This window comes from Peromyscus californicus, unplaced genomic scaffold (assembly GCF_007827085.1).
Source record: "Peromyscus californicus insignis strain IS unplaced genomic scaffold, ASM782708v3 Scaffold_8__1_contigs__length_139910024, whole genome shotgun sequence".
Classification (NCBI taxonomy): domain Eukaryota; kingdom Metazoa; phylum Chordata; class Mammalia; order Rodentia; family Cricetidae; genus Peromyscus; species Peromyscus californicus.
The window spans coordinates 75472468-75497603 of NW_026294606.1; the positions used below are offsets into that span (position 1 = coordinate 75472468).

The 25136-nt window shown below is 43.6% G+C and overlaps 1 protein-coding gene across 5 annotated transcripts in view; it reads right to left on the reverse strand.

The window, feature by feature from the left end:
• Window positions 1-4957, reverse strand: part of Abi1 (abl interactor 1) — an 85713-nt gene extending 80756 nt beyond the window's left edge. For 2 of the 5 annotated variants that reach the window (XM_052728904.1, XM_052728902.1), the window contains exon 1: window positions 4716-4944. In XM_052728904.1, the coding sequence (XP_052584864.1) occupies window positions 4716-4832 (117 nt within the window). In that variant the 5' untranslated portion in view covers window positions 4833-4944. Of the gene's footprint in view, window positions 1-4715 lie in introns of all 5 variants that reach the window. The other 3 variants (XM_052728905.1, XM_052728906.1, XM_052728903.1) reach the window with 3 other exon arrangements.
• Window positions 4958-25136: the final 20179 nt, after the last annotated feature.

Here is a 25136-nt window from a genome sequence, read left to right on the forward strand (position 1 = left end):
ATTAGATCTCCCTGAAGCTAGAGTTACAGGGGATTGTGAGCCTCCTGATAAGGGTGCTGGGATCAACTTGGGTCCTCTGAAGAGCAGGCTGCACTCTTACCTGCTGAGGGAAGAGCTAGCATGAGCCTTACTGGCAAATCTCCAAAGCACAAACTTCCCTGCTCTTCTGATTGCATCTTACAACTTAGAATGTATTTTAGGAATGGTGCTGGAACTGTGAGGCTCCCAGACCTGTCCAACAGGTCTACGTACTCCGGTAACACTCCTGAACTAGTCTGAGGTCTAGATTCTTGTAAGAACTGTGATATGCAAACTACTCCACCCGAGGAGTCTGTCACAGCTGAGGAATCTGCGAGTCATTAACTGTACAGCCAAGCAAGATTTATTTCACTTCTCTGAGTCTTAAATCCCTCATCTGTACGAGGGCACTCCCTATGACAGACACTTGATGAGGAGTAAATACAAAGTAGAAGAGATTTTAACAGAGCAGGCACTCAATAAACAGGATCAATTAGGACTGGTCCTCTTTATCTGTGTGTTTCAACAACCATGTATTAACCTTCCTGCTGAGCCAAACTCTTTTTTAAAGGACTCTCCATAGCAATACAGACTTTCTTGTCACTATTTCCTAAAAACTGTTGTGTAGGAAAATGGAAGAATTTAGGGTCAGCATGATGGCTAAGCAGGTAAAAGTGCTTCTGGTGACGCATGCGCACAAACACACATGCAGAGAAAGAAACACACACATAATTGAAAACAATAAAAATACTTTTTAAAAAAAATTTGCCAATCCAAATGAAGTTGGTAAAATTTCAGGCAGAAAAATTAAGAAGTGAAGTTCTAGGATCACCAAAGGCAAAGGCTGGAAAAGAAAATATTTAGACAAATTCCTTGGAATGCTAGCACAGAAACCATTGGCTCTTGAAAATGATAATCACATGGGAGGCACGTTTCCACACTGCAGGTCTGAAGTACCCTAACCCTAACTTCTCAAAAGACCTCTCTATCCTTATCTGAGCCAGTACAATCTTCATCCTAAGCAACCTTTCTTTAGTTTCTACTGTTCACTTAGCTTTCCTTCCTTCCTAGTTCCCCAAGATAGGCCCTGTAGCAAGACACTAACAACTCTAAAGTAACTGGCTGTGCTCAAGGATCAATGGTTCTAGAGTTAATCTACCAGGAAAAAAAAAAAAAGCAATCTTACATCAAACAGAAACAGCAAAGGCTTTTCTAAATACCAATTTATAAATATCTTATAATTTTAATATTTTGTTTGGTTGGTTGGTTTTGGTTTTTCGAGACAGGGTTTTTCTGTGTAACAGTCCTGGCTCCCCTGAAACTCGCTCTATAGACCAGGCTGGCCTCAAACTCACAGAAATCCACCTGCCTCTGCCTCCCAAGTGCTGGGATTAAAGGTGTGCACCACCATGTTCAGCCTCCCTATAACATTTTTTAAAAGACTTGTGTGTGTGCATAAGTAAGCATGTGCACAAAGATGCCAGAAGGGGGCATGGAATCCCTTGAAGCTAGAGTTACAGGCATTTTTGAGCTGCATGAGGGTGCTGAGATCTGAACTCTGGGCTGGTCCTCAGTGAAGAGTAATGTGCACTCTTGACTGCTGAGCCATTTCTCCAGTCCCTCCTCCTAACTTTTAAACTCCATCCTTTTTAAGACAGCTGAAGAAATCTTTTAATAAATTTGGCTTTTAATGACTCAATGTAAGAACTAAACTCGCAGCGCACAAAGCACCGCAAGAACTCACCCAACTTCTCAGCAGAACAGGCCTGAATTCTCAAAACATAAGAAAACAACAGAATAAGTGCCATGATAAAACTCACAGAGCAACTAATGCCTCACAGCAGGTATAGTAATTTTCCTCACCAGGCATGGTAGTGCATATTTAATCCCAGGAGATGAGACAGGGGAGGGGATCTCTGTCATCCAGCCCGGTCTACATAACAACAAGCTCCAGACCAGCCTTGGCTTGGCTACCTAATGAGACCCTGTCCCCTCAAAAAACATCATTTTTTTTTTCACAGCTGGGTATGCTAGCTACACTTCTAATCATAGCACCCAGAGGCCAAACAGGAGGACCAAGAGTTCCACCAGCCTGGGCTAGAATGAGGTTCTATCTGCAAACAAACACACACAAAGCAAAGAAAAAGAAATAACACAGCTACTTATCTTAATCAGGGCTATTACCATTAAAGTGGGTTGTGCTTAATTGTGTTTTAACTGTGGGTCTGTCTACACACTTATGGGTGCAGGCCCCCATGTAGTCCAGACAGGGTGTTGGGTCCCCTGGTGCTGGAGTTACAGGCTGTCATATGCTGCATGATACAAGTGCAGGAAACCAAAAATGCAGCAATTTCAAGACTTTTCATGCTAAAATAAATAAAAGTTGTACATTTTTTTAGTATATAAAATACAAGATCACTTTTCTATTTTTACACTATATCCGCATTTCTGTAATTTTAAAATGTGTTTAATGAGTTTATTAGACTTACTCATTTTATTTTTGAGTGTTTGTCTGCATGTATGTATGTATACCAGGTGTGTGTTTGGTGTCCCCAGGGGTCAGAAGAGGGCATGGATCCCCGGAACTGGAGTTAAGGATAGTTTTGAATCACTGTGAGGGTGCTGGGAATTGAACCCAGGTCCTCTGCAAAAGCATCAACTGCTCTTAACCACTGAGCCATTCTTTCAACCCCTTAAAATGTGTTTTTAATCAGCTATAAATAGTTTTCAAAAACAAGTAATACAGTAGGCATAGCAGGCATTCAACAAGTGTATCAGCAGATCACCAAAGTCAAAGGTTGGAAAAGAAAATATGAAGACAAATTCCTTGGAGTACTGCTCCAGATTGAATGTTACAAATATGGAAACTGACAAATATTCAAACAAGTCTGAAAACAGTATCTTCCTCTGCAAATAAAGCCTAAAGCATCTGCTAGCACAGAAACCATTGGCTCCTGAAAATGATAATCACGTTGAAGGCACGTTTCCACACTGCAAGTCTGAAGTACTCTAACCCTACTTCTCAAAGACCGCTCTGGTCATGCCTTATCAACCAGAAGTGAATTTCTATACTCCTTATCTGATACAAAGAAATCTACTACTTTATTTGCACCTAGTGCAAACTGTTAGTTTTTACACAATCACGATACACAAACCAAACTACTGCATACAATTCACTTACAATCACTAAGAAACACAAGCATGCATCTGTCATAGTCAAAATGCCAAAAACTTCTTGATAAATAAGTAATTTCCCATTGCGATTTAAAGACTAAATAATGTTTGCTAATCTATTTTATTCATATTCTCCTATACATTAACGGGTTAGAAAGAAATCTCAGAAACTAAGCAACCACTATGACACTACTGAGTTCAAAGGCAACAATCCAAGAACACTTGGAGGAAGATAAGTATTTAAGACATTTTCCCAATGAATTCCCCTATGAATCATTCGTACTTTATAATAACGAGTATACATTATCCTAAAGCGGAAGTAAATATGATGAGGAGGAAAAACCCGACTTGAAAACCGTCAAGCATGCGATTTCCAAACCTTCAATTAAAAGATTTTTTTAGATGAAATCTATCAAACCCTCAGTAGTCACTCCCTGCACCTGATTGGGAGGTCTGTATAAATGTGACTCGTGACATTTTTTTTAAATAAATAAAAGGCACACCCTCTAGCATGAATTGACATAATCACCCCTACCCCACCCTCTAACGACACACATCCCGCTTTTCCTTTCCCAGCACCTCTTCCCTGCCCATTCCTCCTGCAGCTGTCTCGGTACTAGAGTCATCACATTCGGCAGAGGGGCGACAGAGAGTTGTGGGGGACCAAGGCAACCAAGGGAGAATGCGGGATCTCCGGGACCTCGGACAGGGGAAGAGTGGCTGTGGGGGTCTCCGGACCGACCCTGGCCAGGGGAGGCTGAGGGGTCTTGGGACGAACCTTGGCCAAAAGAGGCAGCGTGGAGTAGAGCCCGGCCAAGAGGGAGACTGCGGATAGCAGAGCCCGGGCAGGGGAGACTGCAGGGAGCACGACCGGGACAGGAGAGGCCGTGGGGCGCACGACTCCGCTAGGAGAGGTTGCGGGGAGTACGACCCGGCCAAGGGAAGCTGCAGGAAATAGAGCCCGGGCAGGGAAAGTTGCGGGGTCTAGGCGCAGACCCCAGCTAGGGTAGGCGATGGGGAGCACAGTTGGGCTGGGCAGACTGCGGGAAGCAGAGCTCCGCCAGGGAAGGCTTTGGGGATCGGCGGTCCGGGCAGACTGCGATGAGCACAGCCGGGCCGGGGCAAGCTGCAGTGAGCACGGCGGGGCCGGGGCAGGCTGCGGTGAGCACAGCCGGGCCGGGGCAAGCTGCAGTGAGCACGGCGGGGCCGGGGCAGACTGCGATGAGCACAGCCGGGCCGGGGCAAGCTGCGGTGAGCACGGCGGGGCCGGGGCAGGCTGCGGTGAGCACGGCGGGGCCGGGGCAAGCTGCCGGGAGCACGCCCGGCTGGGCATACTGGAAGCGGCGTCGGGGCCGGCGGCGCCAGCGGCGGCCCTGCTCCTCGCCCATTTTCTCGCGGCGGCCACTTCCTGTATCGCGGCGGCCGCTCGGGCCGGGGCGGAGGGTGGCGGAGGAGGGCAGCTCCCACCGCGCCCAGCCTGCCCGTCGCCCCGGCCGCCCCCGCCGGCCGCCCGCGCTCCTCACCTGTATGTAGTTGTTTTCACAGTAGTCCGCCACCCGGGTCAGGTTCTGGTAACTCTCTATCAGCGCCCTCTTGCCAGACGGGATCTCCTCCTCTAGTAACATCTGCAGCTCTGCCATTTTCCACCCCTCCGCATCGCTTCCTCTCGCGTTCAAGAAACAGAGGCAGCAGGGTCCGCCGGGGACCGGAGCGCCGCACAGCCCAGACACTAACCACCCACCCGCCCTCCGCCGGGTATTGTGGGACTGCACCTCCTCCTCTTCCTCCTTACTCTCCCCGCCCCCCTCCACCCGGGACGCACAGCCGCCAGAACCTCACTTTCTCGCGAGACTCATTTCCCCCATGACAAGGGGACTTTCCCCCCACCCCCAACCCCCGTGGCATTGCTTTCTGGGAGTTGTAGTTTCTTCCAAGCTAGGTTGCGCATGCGTCTAAGGAGCCTCCCAAAACTCTGGAACTTGGAGAATCAAGACAGACCATAGTTTTACATCTAGAGTCTACTCTAGACCCCGGAAGATGGCGCCACAGGGTGATCTAGGCAGCGGAATTATTTCTATGAGAAGACTTTGAAAATTGGCTGAACTTAATTAGAAAATGTCAGTAAATCAAAGACATCCAATCAGATCAGGATTAAAAACAGAAACTCTGAATCTTGCCTTTCTTGTGAGAGATGTGACTAAGACTTTGCCTTCTTAAATTAGGCTCCAATTCCTTTAAAACTTAGGAAACAGTATCAATTCTTGGGCGTGCATCAAGCAGTGTGCTTGATATTGCATTAAGGATAGTTTGTAGACTTAAGAATTTAAAGAAAGCTGGGCAGTGGTGGCGAATGCCTTTAATCTGAGCACTGGGGAGACAGAGGCAGGATCTCTGTGAGTCCAGGCCGGCCTGGTTAGTCTACAGAGCGAATTCGAAACCCTATCACGGAAGGAAAAAAAAAAAAAGTTCAAAGAAGACTGGCTGCAGGCCTTGTGAACCCAGCACTCGGGAGGCTGACGTTGAACTGAAACAGTCCGAACTACAAAGGGAGATGTCTAAGAGAGAGAATGAAGGAGAAAGAGATGGAAGTAGGCTAAAATTTAAAGTACACAATTTTATGGCTGTCAAATGGCCATATAAAAGATAGATATCAGCAGATAAAAGGCGTTTTCTCATTTCAAACCCCAAAAGCAGAATGGTGGAAGGCCAGAACAGACTCCTGTAATTTATCTCCTGACAGACCACACTACTCCGTGGCAATGAGCCCAGCCATAGATACATACATCTCACAAACATACATGCACACATATATATATAAATAAGTAAAATTTTAAATAAGCAAATAATTTTAGTACTTTCCTCTTCTAATTTCTTTTCTCACCCTCCTTTACATATATCTTCCTATTTTTTAAGTATTGTGCATATTTTTTCTCTAAGTTGTGCAAAATTGTTTTGCTTTCCTCGTTTCTTGCCATTTGCTCTGCAAGTGTCTCACAAGGTCTTTTATTTCAAGCTGTCATATCACCAGAAGTACTAAATTATTTTGATATACTAGGCTATGAAAAGAGTTGCCCAAATTTAAACATTATTTACAAACCCCTATTTTCAGTCCTGTCCTGGGGTCCGCAAGAATCACAATTCATAGGAGTCACAACAGTACTCAGCCAAATTTTAGAAACCGCCCTAAGCAAAACAGGTGGCTGGTGAAAAGGGATAAGGAGCCATGCCTGTATAACAAGCCTACAGCCTTCACATGTCTGTGTGGGTACGTGTATATGTGCATGTACACATACGTGTGTGTGTGTGTGTGTGTGTGTGTGTGTGTGTGTGTGTGTGTGTGTGTACGGAATCCAGAAAGTCGGTATCTTCCTCAGTTGGTCTCTGTCTTCTTTTTGAGACTGAGTTTATCACTGAACCTGGAGCCTATCGCTCCTACTGGCTGTCTGGCCAACCATCTCCAGGGCTTCTCACACGTAAACATACCAGTGGCCGGGATTATTGATGCATGCCACCACATCCAGCTTTTACTTGGGTGCTGGGGATTCAAAGTCGGGTCCTCATGCTCATATGGCAGGTGCTTTACCCACTAAGCCACCTCCCCAAACCCTGATTTTATTGTTCTTAATTGGTTTACAAAATAACAAGTTTCCTTAAGGATTTTTCATGTATCCCTGGTTTGGATTGACTCTCTGTCTCCATACCCCTTTCTTCTTGACCTCACCCCTCATCCTTACTTAATCCTTCCCACCCCAGTATGACTTCCTTCAGTTTCGTATCAGACGTGTTCTACTACCCCATGCTTCTACCACCTACCCCCCGACCCTGCTTCTACACCTACCCCCATGCTTCTACCACCTACCCCCATGCTTACCACCTACCCATCCCCCAATACTTAAAGCCACTTTTGTTCCCTCCGAAATGGGTCCTTTCCAGTTTTCTGGCCTCTGTACACACTCACTACCACATCAACACAGTATATAGAAATTAGAAGCTAGGAGGCTAGAGAAATGGTTCATCAGTTAAAAGCTCTGACTGCTCTTGCAGAAAACCTAAGTTCTGCTCCCAGAACCCACATGGCAGTTCACAACCATCTACAAGTACGGCTCCAGGGCATCTAATGTCCTCTTCTGGCCTCCTCAGTCACCACAGGACATGTACATACATGAAGGCAAACACTCATGCATATAAAATAAACCTTTTTTTAAGTATTAGCAAATTGGAAGCTTAGACAGGGAATGGTGGTGGTGTATCCTTTTAATCCCAGCACTCAGGAGTTAGGGAAAGAAAATCTTTGAGAGTTCAAGGCCAGCCTGGTCTATAGAGATAGTTCTAGGACAACCAGGGAAACCTAGTGAGAGTCTGTCAATAAATAAATAAGTAAATAAATTTTAAAACAATGGGAAAGATACCAAGCCAAGATGAGCAAATTACCACACAGAAACACAAGAAACATGAAAAAGCTGGGCTGTGTGGTTCTTCAAAAAGATAATAACTCCTCAACGACTGAATACTAAAATAGGCCAGCTATCAGCTAAAAACTTCTCAAGTTTGTTAATAGAATGATCAATGACCTCAAAGATGATACACCAAGCAGGTGACTTCAACCTCACCCCTGGAGAGAAAAGTCAGCAACATTCAAAATGAAGGAGAATATCAGCAATGTTAGTATGAAAATTGAATGTTAGTAAGCAAATTGAGATTTACGGGGGAAAAAATAGAAACCTTCCAAATGAAAAGCACAATGGACTGTAGGGGTGAGGGATGTTAGAAATGGAAGAGAAGGTCAAGAAAATACTAAACACATGCAAATACCAAAAAAGAGAAAAAAATGAGCATGACCACAACATCCGAGAATTCTGGAATACAACCATGAGAATTTACAGGATAAAAGGAAGTATTGAGATACATGCCAAAGGTATAGAGAATGTATTCAATGAAATTTTAGTTGAAAATATCCCAAATCTAGGGAAAGGAATGGACATATGAACACAAAAAAGAACCTCCTCACAATATGTTATAACCAAGCTGTCAAAAATACAAAGCAAACTATACAAAAAGCTGTGACAGAAAATCATCTACTCACCTACGAAAATGGGCATACCAAATTAACAGGAGATTTCTCATTAACAACCTAAAGAATGGAAAACATGAAAGGTTATATTCCAAGCCCTGAAAGTGAATGGCTGCCAACCAAGATTGCTACACCTAGCAAAGCTGTCTTGCAAAATTGATAGATAAATTAGGGCGTTTCAAGACAAGCTCAAACAAAACCAATTCATATTCACCAAGCCAACACTGCAATAGACTCTTAAAGGAAAACTACATACAGAAGAGGTAGAAAGAGTCTCATGCACAAGAACACAAGAAAAGACAAATTTCATGAGAGAGATCGAAGAACAAAGGACAGCTATGAAGGGATACCACATGTCCAAAATGGAAAACCTTCCAATACCAATAAGTAATAAAGAGAATGACAACAATAATTCAATCCACCAGATCAACTAACATTAAAATTAATAAGCACCTCTCAACAATAACCTTCAATGTAAAGGTCTCAAGTCACCAATTTAAAAAAAAAAACCAACAAACAAACACAGACAGGCTGACTGAATTTAAAAACTATGTAGAGAGACTGGAGAGATGGCTCAGCAGTTAAGAGCACTTGCTGATGAGTTCAATTCCCAGCACCCACATAGCATTTCACAGCTGTCTGTAATTCAGTTCCAAGGATTTCACTGCCCTCTTCTGACTTTGGTGAGCACAAGGCATGCATAGTACACACAGACACACATGCAGGCAAAACACCCATACATATAAAAACAGTTAAATGAAAAATAAAAAGTTTAACTAGATCCAAGTAACTGGAACCAATGAGGTGGTCACCTGGAATTTATCTTCTGACCTACACACACACACACACCAAACAAACAAACAAATACATGTTAAAATAACAGAAATGAGCCAGGCGGTGGTGGTGCACGCCTTTAATCCCAGCACTCGGGAGGCAGAGCCAGGCGGATCTCTGTGAGTACGAGGCCAGCCTGGGCTACCAAGTGAGTTCCAGGACAGGCACAAAGCTACACAGAGAAACCCTGTCTCGAAAAACAAAAAAAAATAATAAAAAAATAAAAAAAAAACAGAAATGAGTAATAAATGCAGAAGTTCTGAATTTATAAAAGGAATATACTACAGTAAGGAATCTATCTGTAGATTTAATAAAATCTCCATCAAAATTCTAATACTGTCTTAATTACTTCTCCTGGTGCTGTGATTAAAAATACCCTGACAGGGCCAGGTATGGTAGTGCCACCTTTAATCCCAGCACTCAGGAGGCAGAGGTACATGGATCTCTGTGAGTTCGAGGCCAGCCTGGTCGACAGAGTGAGTTCTAGGACAGCCACGGCTGTTACACAGAGAAACCCTGTCTCAAACACACACACACACACACACACACACACACACACACACACACACACACACACACACACACAAAATACCCTGACAAAAGCAACTTAAGGGCAAAGGATTTGTTTTGCCTCACAGTTCATCTTGGAGAGGAAGCCACAGAGTCAAGTGCTTGAGGCAGCTGATCACACCATATCCATACTGAAGAAACAGAAAGCAGTAAGAGTTAGCATTGTTTCCGTTTTATACAGTCCATGATCTCTGCTCAAGGAGTGATCCCACCTACAGTTAATGTGAGTCTCCCTACATCAGTTTGTCTAATCAGATAATCCACCATAGACATCCTCAGAAGTTTACCCTTCTTTTTATTATGATACTTACTTTAAATTACTACATGTCTATGTGAGTGTGGATTTGTGCTTGTGAATATGAGTCTGTGCACATAAGTACAGTATCAGAGGAAGCCAGAAGAGAGAGGTAGATGCCCTGGAGCTGGAGTTACAAGCAGTTGTGAGGCACGTGACATGGGTGCTGGGAACCAAATTCGGGTCTTCTGGAAGAGCAATATATGTTCTTAATTGCTGAGTCATCTCAAAGTCCCTCAGAGACTAAACTCAATCTAGAAATCCCTTCAGAAGTGTGTCCACAGGCTTGTCTCCCAGATGGTCTAGATTATGTCAAGTTGACAATTAACATGAATAGTCAGAAATGTCACTCCTCAGAGAACTAGAAAAAAAGCATTTTAAAATTCATATGTGAAAACAAGGGTCTGGATAGCCAAAATGACTCTTTGAAGAAAGAATGATTCATGATACATGGTCTCAAACCATACTGTAGAGTTCTAGAAACAAACCCAGCATGGTTCCAGCACAAAAATAGACATAAAGGCCAATAGTAGAAGATCCAGAAATGAACCTACACAGCGACATAAACTTTTGACCCAGATGTTAAGAACAGACACTGGTGGGAAAGACAGCCACTTCAACAACCGGTGTTAGGAATACTAGATGCAAAATGAGGATGAAATTAGGGCCATATCTCTCACCTTGCATGAAATAAACTCAAAATAGATCAAAGACATTTAATATAAGACCTGAAACCTTGCAAGTGCTAGAAGAAAACACTTCATGGTCTAAGAACGGAGTGAAAATGTGGCTCAGTTGGTAAGGTGCTTGCCTAGCATGTGTAAAGCCCTAGGTCAATGACCAATCTATATAAACCTGGGCAAGGCAGCACACACCTGTAATCTAGCATTTAGAGAGCAGAGGTAGGAGGATCAGTAATCCAAGGCCATTTCTGACTACATAGAAAGTTTGAGGTCAATCAGAGACCCATGACCCTGTCAAAAACCAAACAAAAACAAAAACAAAAACCACCGACAACTAAACCTACAGAAATAGACAAGGACAATACAGAAGAAAAAGACCCCAGTAGCACAGGAGGTAATCCCAAGAATGGATAAGATTGCATGAAATGAAAATATTTTCCAGGGTAAAGGCAACAATTAGCCTATTGTTGTGAAGAGTCAGCCTATTAAAGAAGAGAAAATCTTTGCTAACTATATATCCAATGTGGGATTAATATTTAGGATGCACAAGGAAATACAAAAAAATTTAAATTATTAACTTAAAAAATGTACTGATGAATTTAATAGGCAATCCTCAGAGGAAAAAGCACAGTTTAGCCAGTAAATATTTGAAAAAACATCCAACAACTTTAGTAATCTGGGAAATTCAAATGAATTGAAACTACACTGAGATTCTGTCTCACCCCAGGAAGGATGGCTGTATCAAGAGAACAATAGTGGAACGTAGTGGCACACACCTTTAATCCCAGCACTTGGGAGGCAGAGGCAGGCAAATCTCTGTGAGTTCAAAGCCAGCCTGGTCTACAGAATGAGTTTCAGGACAGCCAGGGCTACAAAGAGAAACCCTACCTTAAAAAAAAATTAAAAAAGACAACAAATGTTGGCAAAGACCTGTGGAATGATGAATCCTTGTACACTGGTACAAGAAATGTGAACTGGTACAGTCATGATGAAAACCACCATGGAAGTTCCTCAAAAGACTAAAAATAGAGCTACCATATGATTTAGCTACATCACTTCCTGATATATGCCCAAAGGACTGTATGTTTGCATACCACAGAGATACATGCACATCTGTGTTTATTGCTCTTCTGTTTTCAATAGCTGAGATACAGACCCCTCACAGGTGTTCATCGAGAAGACTTGTATTCGTTACTTTTCTGTTTCCTTTTATTCCCCTCAATTTTTAAAACATTATGTTCATGAGTGTATGTCTGTTTGTGGGTATGTGCCCATAAGTGCAGGTGCCTGCTGAGACCAGACATTTCACATGTCCCTGGAGCTGGAGTTACAGGCACTTGTGAGTTGCGCAGCATGAATGCTGAGAACTGTACTCCAGTCCTCTAGAAAGCAGTATGTGCACTTAACCACCGTATCTCTCCTGTCTGCCTTCATATATATAGAATTTTTGTAATTTAAAAATATGTAATTAAGCCGGGTGGTGGTGGCGGCGGCGCACGCATTTAATCCCAGCACTCGGGAGGCAGAGCCAGGCGGATCTCTGTGAGTTCGAGGCCAGCCTGGGCTACCAAGTAAGTTCCAGGACAGGCACAAAGCTACACAGAGAAACCCTGTCTCGAAAAACCAAAAAAAAAAAAATGCAATTATATATTATAATATATATATAATTTTTCATTCCCCCTTCCCTTTCCTTCCTCTAGCTCTTTCCATGTATCCCCCACTTGTTCTTCCTCAAATCATGGCCTCTATTTCTTTCTTTTTTTTTTTTACACACCTTTACTTTATTTTATTTTCCGGAGCTGAGGATTGAAACCAGGGCCTTACACTTGCTAGGTAAGTGCTCTACCACTGAGCTAAATCTCCAACCCCTTCTATTTCTTAAATTATTACATATATGTGTGTTATATATATATATATATATGTCAAAATATGCAAATACAACCTCTATAATGTATTTGTATGTATATGATTTCAAAGCTGACCATTTGGTATTGGATAGCCAATTTGAGGGCTCTTCCTTGGGGAAGACTATTTCTCCTGCTAGTTGCCTATAGTTCTTTGTCAAAGGTTGAGGGAGGCCAGATGAGATTTCCCTTTCCATGTTATCATATCTATTGGTGTCCTTTTTCAGGTTTTGTTTAGTCAGCCATGTTGATGAAACTTCATTGGTGAGGTGCAAAGAGATGTTTCTATCCTGCTGGCCAATTCCCAAATAACCACTCAGAGAATTATAAATGCTCAGTCGATAGCACAGGCTTGATTCTAGCTAACTCTTACATTTTAAGTTAACCCATATTCCTTATTTACGCTCTGACACATGGCGGTACCTTTATTAGCATGGCACATTCTTCCTGCTCCCTCTGCATCTGGCTGGCAACTCCTGACTCCACCCTTCTCCTTCCCATCATCCTTTGTTTTGTCACCCTGCTTATACTTCCTGCCTGGCTATTGGCCAATCAGTATTTTATTAAACCAATTCAAGTGACAAATCTTTACAGTGTACAAGAGGATTATTCCACAGCAGTGAGGCTTCTCTGATGTCTCTAGGAGATAAAATCTCACAGCAAACATCCTCTGGCTCTTACAGTCTTTCTACCCCTTCTTCTGCAAGGGCCTTAGGTGCAGGAGCTATGCTGCAGATCTACCAGTTGGAGCTAGACAGTACCTGGTCACTTGTTCTCTGCATTTTTATCACTTGCGGTTTCCTATAATGGTCTCCACATATTGCAAAGAGAAGTTTCCTGATCAAGGTCTGAGAGCTACGCTTACCTATGGGTATAAGGACATGTATTTAGAGTGTAGTTAGGGATTATGCTGGCTTAGTAAAGTGGCGGTTATCAGTTCTCCAAGATCCATGAGTTCATTAACCCTGAGTAGTTGGCTAGGTTTCCAGAGCCAGGCACAATTTCTCTCTTCATGTAGGCTTTAAATACAAGTGGAAGCTCTTGATTACCACCAATAGTGCATTTTCACTACTGCACCCTTAGGGTTATTATGCAATGCTGGCCAGTATTATGATTTATGGCATCACAGCTGGGAGGATTATTGGTTTCTCCTTTCCTATGGAAGCCTGCATGGCATGTTTTGATATCATGAAAGCTAGTCCTCAGGAAAGAAGATTTCGGGTTATAGCAAGCTCAGATCCTCTGGGTCTGATGTCTGAAGCATATGGTGTCTTTGTTTTGTTTTGTTTTTCGAGACAGGATTTCTCTGTGCAGCCCTGGCTGTCCCGGAACTCACTCTGTAAACCAGACTTGTCTCAAACTCAGAGATCTGCCTGCCTCTGCCTCCCGAGAGCTGGGATTAAAGGCATATGCCAATGTGCATGTGATGTCTTTAGCATGGGGACTTACCTTCAAGTTCTGGGAGGCAACCAAGAAGAACATCAATAGCCCGCAATGTTTCATGAGACTCTTGGGCATGACTAACAACTGAAAGGGGCTTTTCATTCCTGGTGTTTGGAGCTTTTGTTAAATAATTTATGGCTCTGGAGGAAGAGGCATTGTCAGCCTCGATGGAAAAATTTCACCCCAACTATGTATGTATATACAGACTTCTATGCAATTTTAGGTAGATAGATAACAATTCCTTATGACTTTTCTGACACCTTAACAGTTTTTCCCTTTTTCTTCTATATTAATTTACCCCTCCCTAATTAAAGCCCCCATTCCTTCTTTCTTTAAAAAAAGTTATTACATAATTTACTTACCTTGTGTGTATGTGTACCTGGTACGGGTGGGTGTGAAAGTATGTGTGTGTGTGTGAGAGAGAGCTTGTATGTCATGGTAAGTGTGTGGAAGTCAGAGGACAATTTACAGAAGTTGGTTGTGTCTCTTTCCATCATGTAGGTCCCAGAATCAAACTCAGATCATCAGGCTTGACCACAAGCTCCTTTACTTGCTGAGCCATCTCACTGGCCCATATGGGTTACTTTTCTCCTCACTGTGAACAAGTACCTGACAGGAATCAACTTCAGAGGGAAGATGGTTTGCTGTGGTTTAATGTCCAAGGTGATCTAGTCCACCATGGTGGGAAATCCACAGTGATGGAAGTAGGAGGTAGTCGGTGACATTGCATATGCAATTAGGAAGCTAAGAGAGTTGGATGTTGACGTTCAGCTTCCTTTCTCCTTTTTATTCTTAGTCTATGGAACGGTGTACTCACACATAAGGTGGGTCTTCCTGTCTACACCAAACTAATTCGCAAACTCTCTTACAGACATGCCCAGACTTTTGCCATTCTTGGTCCTGTGAAGCGACAATTCATTTAACCACCACAGGGATTGTCTTCGTAGGGTTTACTATTGCTGTGAGGAGACACCATGACCATGGCAACTCTTATAAAGAAAACATTTGGTTGAGGGGGCAGCTTACAGTTCAGAGGTTCAGTCCATCAAGGCAGGGAGCATGGCAGCATGCAGGCAGGCATGGTGCTGGAGAAATAGCCAGGTGTCCCCACATCTTGCGGGCAATAGGAAGTCGACTCACACACTGGGCGGCATCCTGAGTATATGAAACCTCAAAAAACCCACCCCAGCAGTGACACTTCCTCCAACAAGTCTGTCCCCACTCTGACAAAGCCACACCTGCTAATAGTGCCACTCCTTATGGGATTATGGGATTATGGGATTATGGAGGCCAGTTACATTCAAACGATCACAGGGATGGATGAAGAAATTGTGATACAGGGACTGAGGAGGTGGATGGCTCGGCCGGTCAAGTGCTTGCCTGGCAAACAGGAGGACCCGAGTTGAATCCAAAGCTCATATACTCACTTTTAAAAACTCCAGACTTGGTGGCACGCACTTATAACCCCAGTGCTGCAGAGCACATTGGCTTGCTGGCCAGCCAGCCTTGCCTAATTGGTGAGCTTAGAGGTCATGAGACATCCTGCCTCAAAGATAAAGTGAACAGCTCCTTAGGGATGACACCCAAGGTTGTCTTCTTGTCCTCAAGTCTCCATATGCACTTGCACACATGCTTACTTGCACACATGTGCACTTGTACATGCACACAAAATAAAATGAAAATGTGGCATATATATTTAACAGGGCTTTAGCCCTTAGTAGGCCTTGAGACCTTAGCACAACTGACTCCATGGTGGAAGTACCATTCAGGCTGTGAAACTCAGCGTATAGCACCGCCTGCCAAAACTAAAACAAAGGCCTAACCCATCAAAGTCCATAGTTATGGGAAAGTCTCTAAGCGTACTAACCTTGCCTTTTGGTTTCAGTAGTTTAGCTTCTGGTTAACTGAAGTGTGTCAACCCAGAATGTAACACGAATCTTTTTTTTTTTTTTTTTTGGTTTTTCGAGACAGGGTTTCTCTGTGTAGCTTTGCGCCTTTCCTAAATCTCGCTCTGTAGACCAGGCTGGCCTCGAAATCACAGAGATCCGCCTGCCTCTGCCTCCCGAGTGCTGGGATTAAAGGCGTGAGCCACCACCGCCCGGCGTAACACGAATCTTAAAAGGTCTTATTAAATAAAAAACTTGGGAGCAGGTATTGGGGTGAATTCTGAAAGATCAGAGAGACAGGACAAGCCACAGTCAATCTCATCTCACCAATTCCTCAGCTGATCTTATTTCCTCAAACTGGAAGCCTCTAATCCTCACCTGAGGATCTCAGCTGAACTGCTGCTAAAAATCTAAAAGCTTAAAAGCAGCTAGTTCCTGGTCCTCATGCCTTATATACCTTTCTGCTTCCTGCCATTACTTCCTGGGATTAAAGGCATGTGTCATCATGCCTGGCTATTTCCAGTGTGGCTTTGAACTCACAGAGATCTGGGTGGCTCTCTGACTGCGAAGTGCTAGGATTAAAGGTGTGTGTGCCACCATTTTCTGGCCTCTATGTCTATCTAGTGGCTGTTCTGTTTTCTGACCCCAGATAAATTTATTAGGGTGCACAACATATTGGGGGACACAATATCACCACAAGGCAGATCTCTTGAGTTCACTGGTCGGCCAGCCTAACCTAAATGGCTACTGTCAGTTTTAGTCAGAGACCTGGTCTCAACGAAATAAGGCTGAGAACATTAGAGAAAGTCACTTGATGTCCTGCTCTGGCCTTGGAATGTGTATACAAAGGCACATGAACTTGAACACACTCCTCGAACGCACCACAGAGAGGAAGGTGAGGAGGAAGTAGAGAAGAGAGGAGAAAGAAGAAAAGAATTTCAACAGAGAGCTGGGGAGTGAGCTCAGTGGGTAAAGAGATGGTCATACAAGCATGAAGACTTTATCTCCAGATAAAGACGTATCTTTTTAAAAAGTACCTACGGTGGAGGTGCTTGCTTGGAATCTCAGATCTCTGGGTTCACTGGCCAAATGGCTGAACACAAACAACCAACAACAAGAACTTCATGGTGAAAGGTTCCTGAAGGAAAATGGCTGAAGTTGACTTTCGGCCTCCACACACAGCACATATGTGTGCACCCATGAACCCACAGGTATACACACACACACACACACACCCATACACAAAATAAAGGCTGGGGAGAGATCTCAGTGGATAAAGAGTTGACATCTTGTCATCACAACACTTGCAAGACAGGGGATCCCCTGGGGCAAACTGGCTAGCTAGACTAGCCAGGTTGGGGCCAGCAAGACGCTCGGCAGGTGAAAGAGTTTGCAGCCAAGCCTGATGATATGCACTTAAGTCTCTACCTATACGGCAGGAAGAGAGACCCAAAGTGGCTCTCACCTTCACTGTGTGCTATGCCCATCCTCTAGCAAATAAATAATGAGTAAATGTACATTTTAAAAAAGAGAGGGGGGCTCTTTCCTAATCAGTCAAGGGGAAAGTGATTGAGGAAGACAGCCTACAGGAACTTCAGGCCTCCACGCGCACACACACACACACACACACACACACACACACACACACACACACACCAGGCTAGAAGAAAAAGAAATTGCAGTAAAATAAGGAGCAACAGTGTTTGTATTAAATCTAATGACTATTACCAGCATTCAACCTATAAATCAGACCATTTATTTCTTTACTCATTTAATGAGACAGTTCTGTCGTAGTCCAGGCTAGCCTCAAACTTAGCATGGACCCAAGGATAGCCTCGAATCGCTCCCCCTGCTTCCAATCTCCTCAGTACTGGGATTGCAGGTAGGTGCCACCACATGTTGTTTTCTGCAGTGCTGAGGGTTAAACCTGGGGCTTTGTGCATACCAGGCAAGCAAAGATCAGCTAAGCTGCGCTCTCCAGCACCCGTCCATTTCATTTCATAGGCATGAGTGAATTAATTTGGTAATGAAAAGTGTTGGTGAACTGCACGTTCTGGACATATGGGAGGAAATTTGACAGACTGAGTTTTAAAACATTAGCTTGCTGACAGTCACAGACTTGGCTCCAGAGAGATTAAGAGATAGCCTATATTTCTGAGCATGGTAATATAGCCTTGTAATTCTAGCACTTGGGGAGGTTGATCCCGAAGGATGGCCTGTTGGAGGTCAGCCTGGCCTACAGGGCAAGTGACTTTATCAGGAGTAGATGAGATGTGATAGGCAAAAATCATAATTTGGTTATTTTGGTACACAATTGTTGATATTATCAGGCATACAATGAATACTGGAAAAACTTCAGAACTCTGGTTTGTTTGTTTGTTTTAACTTCAAGATTCTGTATAGATAATTCACAATGCTGCATCCCAGGACATTAAGTAGGTGGTCAGCAAACCAGAATACAGAATGTCAATGTGATATACTGGAAAGAAACTAGCAGTCCCCCCAAGACTCTTCCCCATCTGTCCTCCACCCTCAAAATACTCCCACCACCTCCATTGCAATCATCCCCCCGTGACAGGATTTCTTGTGGTAGGTAGGGTTACGTAGCGAAATAGACTCAAAGGAAAATATAGAGAGGGTATGGTTGTAGTTTGAATAAGAATAGCCCCGGAGGCTATTTGAATGCTTGGTTACTGGAGAGTAGAACTGTTTGAAAAGATTAAATGGAGGAACGGCGGCGGCCTTGTTGGAGGAAGTGTGTCACTGGGGTGGGCTATCAGGTTTCAAAAGCCCACGCCAGGCCCGGTGTCTCTTTCTCTCTCTCTCTGCCTAAGGAACTACTAATATGTAGTTCTCGGCTACTACTCCAAAACCACCCCTGCCTGCTGCCATGCTCCCTGCCATGACACTAATGGACTCACCCTCTGAAACTCTAAGCAAACCCCCAATTAAATGCTTTCTTTTATAGGAGTTGCTGTGGCCATGGTGTCTTTTCACAGCAAAAGTACAGTGACTTAAGAAAGTTATTTGATTGGAAAAGGATAGAAGTGGGGTAGTCTAGCAACAGCCGTCCGCACAAAAGAGAGGCAGAGAACGCAGTAAGTAGCTGCTCAGTCTACGAAGCTGGATGCCTCAGCAACAGCCAGGCCTGGAAGGTCCCCGGAGAATCACCAGGATTCAGTTCGTGTTGGAAGGCCAGAGAATCTGGAGTCTGGTGGCAGCAGCAGTGATGTGTGCATCTGCTCAGGAGCAGGTGACATGGCTTCCTCCTCAGACTTCTTTATGTCTGAGCCACCCATTGGAAAGGTGGGTCAATCTCCCTTTCTCTGAAAGCTAATCCTCTCTGGAAACACGCACGCACGCACGCACACACACATACGGCTCTGTTTCCTTAGTGATTCCAAATCCCAGCAAACTGAGAAAATAAGCCATTACATTTCTCTTCCATGTGCACAGAAAGTGGAGAAAATAGTATTGGTTCTGTGTCACCGAGAGGTAGCTCCAACAACAGAAAGGGATTTCTCAGAGTTCTGGATGACACAGTCCTGATCCAAGTTTCTCCCGGGGGCTCTCTCCTTGCACGAATAATCTGTGGGTCCTCACACGACATTTTCTCTGTACACATCGACCCTTGTGCCTTTTCCTCTTTTTATAAGGACTCAAAACCCCAGTTTTACTTAATTAGGGCCCTACTCTACTTCATTTTCCCCTTAATTACTTATTTTAAGACTTAACTCCGAGTACAGTCAAACGCAGAGTACAGGAAGTTGGGAGTCCACATAGGAATTTGGGAGGGGTACTAGTCAACGTTTTCACCACCCTGGCAAGACACTTGGGAAAAGTAACTTAGGGAACAAAGGTTTACTTTGGCTCGTAGGCTCTTAGATTTCAAGGTTTTAGTCTGTCACTTGTTTGGTCCCACTGATGTGAGCTTGTGTTGGGGCAGAACAGCATGGGGAATGCGTGCTGAAATAAATCTACTCATCTTATGAGGAGAGAGAGAGAGAGAGAGAGAGAGAGAGAGAGAGAGAGAGAGAGAGAGAGAGAATGAATGAATCATAATGACCTATTCCCTCCAACCCAGCCCTCCCTCCTAATAGCACACTCTGCTACAAACTCATTCGTGGGTTAAACTACTGATGAAATCAGTGCCCTGATGATCTATCCAATCATCTCTCAATAGCATCAACAGCTAGGGGAAAGTCTCCAACAAACACATAAACTTTTTTGGAGGACACTTCATATCAAAACCATAAGAAGAAAGGACACAATTCAGTTCGGAAAAGAGAATTCACTAACATTCTGAAGTTCTGAAACCATCAACTATATTCTCTCTGCTGCTACTGTTGCTGCTGTTGCCACTGATGCTGTTACGGCTTCTCCCTCTTCCTCCTCTGGCCCTGAGAATTGAGCCCAGGGTCTGGTGCTGATGGACCAGCCTGTCTCCATCGGAAGATGAAAAGCCATCTTGTTATGAGGCAAAATAAGTTCATTCCTGTTTTCTATAAAACTTGGGTCTGACCATGTCTTGACCTATTTTCTGAAATTTGACATGTTCCACACCCTCCACCCTGACCTCCACCCTGATAAGATAAGACGTGCTGCCAAATAATTTTGAAATGTTCTGCCAAGTTTCTACATAACCCAAAACACTTGAAAACTCTCTAGCCTTGCAATTTTGGGGCAAATATAAACCCCACCTTCTCCTGTGTTCCATGCTATTTTTTTCAAACCTCACTTTAGGGAGATAGCTCTGTCTGACAGAAAATAAAGCTTGCTTAATTCAACAAGAAGAATTTGTGTAATGGTCTTTACTCTCGTTTGGTGGGATTGACAGCACATACCATTCAAGTATTCTACTACTGAGCGCTCTCTCTCTCTCATTCATAGCTGCAAGTTTTCCTGTGTCCTACAACCACTCAGTCCCAAGTAAACACACAGAGGCTTCTATTAATTACAAACTTTTTGGCCTATGGCTCAGGCTTGTCATTAACTAGCTCTTACAACTTAATTCAACCCATTTCTATTAATCTCTGTGTGCCACGTGGCTTCGTGGCATTACCTGTGTTCCATTACATCTTGCTCCCCAGCAGTGCTCAGCATCTCTGACTCCTCCTTTCTTCTCCTATTCTCTCTCTCTTCTTGGAATCCCCACCTGGCTCTATTCTGCCCTGCCATAGGCCATAGCAGCTTCTTTATTAACCGATGGGAGCAACACATATTCAGAGTACAGAAAGACCATCCCACAGCTCTCTCTCTCTCTGTCTCTCTGTCTCTCTCTCTCTCTATCTCTGTCTCTCTCCCTCCCCCATTCCCTTCCCTTCCCTTCCTTTCTTTTCCCTTCCCTTCTCCTCCTCTTCTTCTCGAGAAAGGGCCTCACTATGTAGCCCAGGCTTGCCTGGAACTCACTATATAGACCAGGCCGGCCTTGAATTTATGGAGATTTGCCTGCTTCTGTCTCCCAAATGCTGGGATTAAAGGTGTGAGGCACCACATCCAGCCTCCCCTTGCTTCTTGTCAAATTACGAGGCTGGAGATTCAGCTCAGTGACAGAATGTATGTCTAGGAGGTACAAGGTCCTGGACTTTGTCCCTAGCATTGAGGAAAAAAATAACATTGCTATCCAGGAAACTCCAGAAAGGAAAGAAAGATGAATAGAACATTCCTTCCAGTTTAGCAAAGCCCACGAGAGGATTTCAGAAGCCAGAATGAGGTACAAACCTCCCTTCAGCTTTTATTGCAGTTGGTGGCAGAAATCATCTTATGTAGTTACAATATTTGTAACATGAAAGACCCACAAGCTAGACTCCAGGCAGATCTGATTAATTTAGCACGGTAGAGAAGTTTCATAGCGTGCATTATGTTGGTGGATCGTCACGTGCTTTCCCAGTCTACTGAGGTGCTGGCTCTGGAAGCAGCGTTGCCCCCTCCCATCCACTTCAGCCCCCAGTAGGTTGTTTATGTCAGGTGTCCTCTGAGACCCCTTTGTCTGGAGAGGAGCTGTGGCGGGAGGGGAGAGCAACAAAACAGCCCGAGAGTGAGAATACTGTGTGCTTGAGGACAGTCAGAAGGTAAACTGTTTTAAACAGATTGTCGTTCATCCCATGAGAGAAACATGCCTACCGTCCAAAAGGGAAGGGGGCTCACCCATGGGAAGCTCATCCGTGGAGAGAAAGCTCAGCTGAGAACTCAACTGACTACCTCATCTTCCCCAGTCAGTTCTGGCTGGGTGTTTGTAAACCCCTGCCTCGATGATGTCATCTGTCTGCTATTTATCTTTCACTCCAAAGGTTCACTTGAGGGGATACTGCCCAGGTCTTTTCTCTCTCTTGGGAACTCCAACAGGGTTTTCTCAGTCAATTTTCAGGGCTTGTTTTAAGTACAAAACTGGTGTTTTAGTCTCTTCCCTCTCGCTCTTTATTCTTTTACTTTGACTTGCTATATACATAATAAACTCATCCATTTAAAACCAAAAGTATGGCTATCGTAGATCAATCTCCAGTTTTGTACAGCATAAGATCTCTCTTGAGATCTCAGGAGATCTTATGCCAAGCCACAGCAAAGGTAGTTTAGTGTGGAAAAAGCTATAATCAAGAAGCAATGAGCCGGGGGCAGTGGTGGCATACACCTTTAATCCCAGCACTGGGGAGGCAGAGCCAGGCGGATCTCTGTGAGTTCGAGGCCAGCCTGGTCTACAGAGCGAGATCCAGGACAGGCACCAAAACTACACAGAGAAACCCTGTCTCGAAAAACCAAAAAAGAAAAGAAAAGAAAAGAAAAAAAGAAGAAGCAATGAAAAATTATCAAGGGGCTGGAAATGCGATATACATTGTGTCTATGCAGAATAATATAGTCTGTGAGTGAAATATTCTGCTGTTTCACTTCTTTTCCAGGAGCTGAAATATTTGCAACACGGTTTGGATGACTTAGTTTTGTTAATTTTGGAATCTGCTCAATCAATACACCCTCCTTCACCTCTCTTTCTCAACTTAGTAAGATACTATTGAAATCTTTAACAATCAAAGCAGTTTCTGTGGCAGTTGACCTGGATAGCACTAACAAGTACCTCATTCATTAAACTGGGAACTAGTCCCACACAAGTCCCTAACTTTCTCCCGCCAACCTTTTCAATGTTTTGTTTTGTTTTTTATAAATCCTTTACTGTGTGAAGTTTCCCTTTTCTTAAGTGCAATTTCCCTTTTCTTAAGTGAACTCTGATAAAATTGAACGAATCACAGTAAGATGTTCTCAGGTGATCAGCTGGATGTACAGAGATGGAAGAGCATAGGCTTTGTATCCAGATACAAGGTCCTGGGGTCAGTACCCAGAATTCAAAAAAAAAAAAGTTTCAAGAACAAATGACAATCCATGTAGTATTTCTTTAGCTGAACTTTATAGACAACAACTCAATCCCAGCACTCAGGAATCTGAGGCAGGAGGATCTTAAGTTCAAGACCAGCCTGGGTTGCACAACAGCAACAATAATTACAATATAGTGAATAATAATGATGATGATGATGATGAAATAGGAATAAGAGTAAAATGTAAAGAGAAACAGGGTTTTGCTGTGACTATTGTTTCATACACGACACAAGAAGAAAGTTCTAGAACAAATCATTTTGAAGCATAGAAACAGGCAATATTCACAATTAATGTTGTTTAAAAGAAAAAAAAATCAAAACCAAAGATGTGCATAAAAGTTTCTGGTGGCCAGGTATGGTGGTATGAGTACTGGGAAAGCAGATGTGATAGTGGACAACATTCGGTGGATGTTGTGTTGACTTGCATTTTCCTAATAATTAAGGCTATTGAGCACTTTTCAAGATTATTGGCCCTTTGTAGAACTACTTATCAAAGTCTTTTCCATTTTGGAAACTGATTTTTTTCATTGTTGAATTTTGGGAAATGGCTGTTTTGTTTTGAGATGTGATGTTGTTGCCCTGGGTCAACTCAAACTCCTGCTTTCGAGCTGTAGCACTGTAGTAGGTATCCTATTACACCTGGCTAGAAACTGCTTAAATATTCATTTACATATATATGTATATTCATTTACATATATATGTATATATATGTGTGTGTGTGAGTGTGTGTGTGTGTGTGTGTGTGTGTGTGTGTGTGTGTTTGTATGTGTGCCATGTGCACTCAGTGTCTGTGGGAGCAAAAGAGGATGTGGAATTCCCTGAAACTGGAGGTACAGGTGGTTGTGTGTTGCTCAATGTGAATGCTGGGAACAGATCCTAGATCCTTCTGCAAGACCAGCAAGTGATCTTAACCACTGAGCTGTCTCTCCATGCCCTGAAACTAGCATTTTAAGGTGTGATGTATGTGATTTTTTAACCTGCCTCAACTTTTTATCTCATGCTTTGTCTCACCTCCCATATCTATGGTCCTATCTGCCAGTGATCTGCTTTGACGGGAGTGGGAGGGGTGAGGGTGGGGGGGGGGTGGCGGGGCATGTGACCTGGGTTGTGGCTTGATAGGGATTGAGAGCTTCCTGTCCTAAATAACTGGCAACTGCTTCCCAAATAACTGACTTGGAGACTTAATATTATTTATAAATTGCTTGGCCAATAGCTCAGGCTTGTTACTACCTAACTCTTACATTTAAATTAACCCATATTTCTTGTGCTTTGCCACGTGGCTCAAGGCCTGTTATTTCATTTTCTGCACATCCTGCTTCCTTGGCAGCTCCTCTGACTCTGCCCTTCTCCTTCCCATCATTCTCCTAGTTTGGTTGTCCCGCCTATAATTTCATTTTATTAAAGCAATTTGAGTGACAAATCTTTACAGTGTAAAAGAGGATCATTCAACAGCAAGCCTTAACCTTGACAATAGGTACCAGCCATATGTTAACGAAAGGGCCACAAGTTCCTCTTGTGATAAGAAAAATGACTGCTTTGTCAAGCAAGAACTTTCCTCAAGCTCCCAAGGGAATGGAGACTCTTATCCAAATGTCCAACCTTGGAAAAAGGACTTCTGGGGATACTTTCTCAGTCTTACTATATGGGCCTGTTCCCTTCACAATGCTCCCCAAAGGGGAAGTCCTAATGTCTTACTATTTTCCCAATATACCATACCATTCTGATTTCTCTGTATTTATCAGCTGAACTCTTGCTCCTAATGGCCTTAGGTCTGGGATCTGAATTGTAGGCATTTCATCCTTGGGATCAGATGTGTCTAGTACACCTCTAACTTTCCTATTCTTGGTGTAACTAGGAAGGCACAATGAACTTCCTAGTTCCATGGTGGCAGGGATTT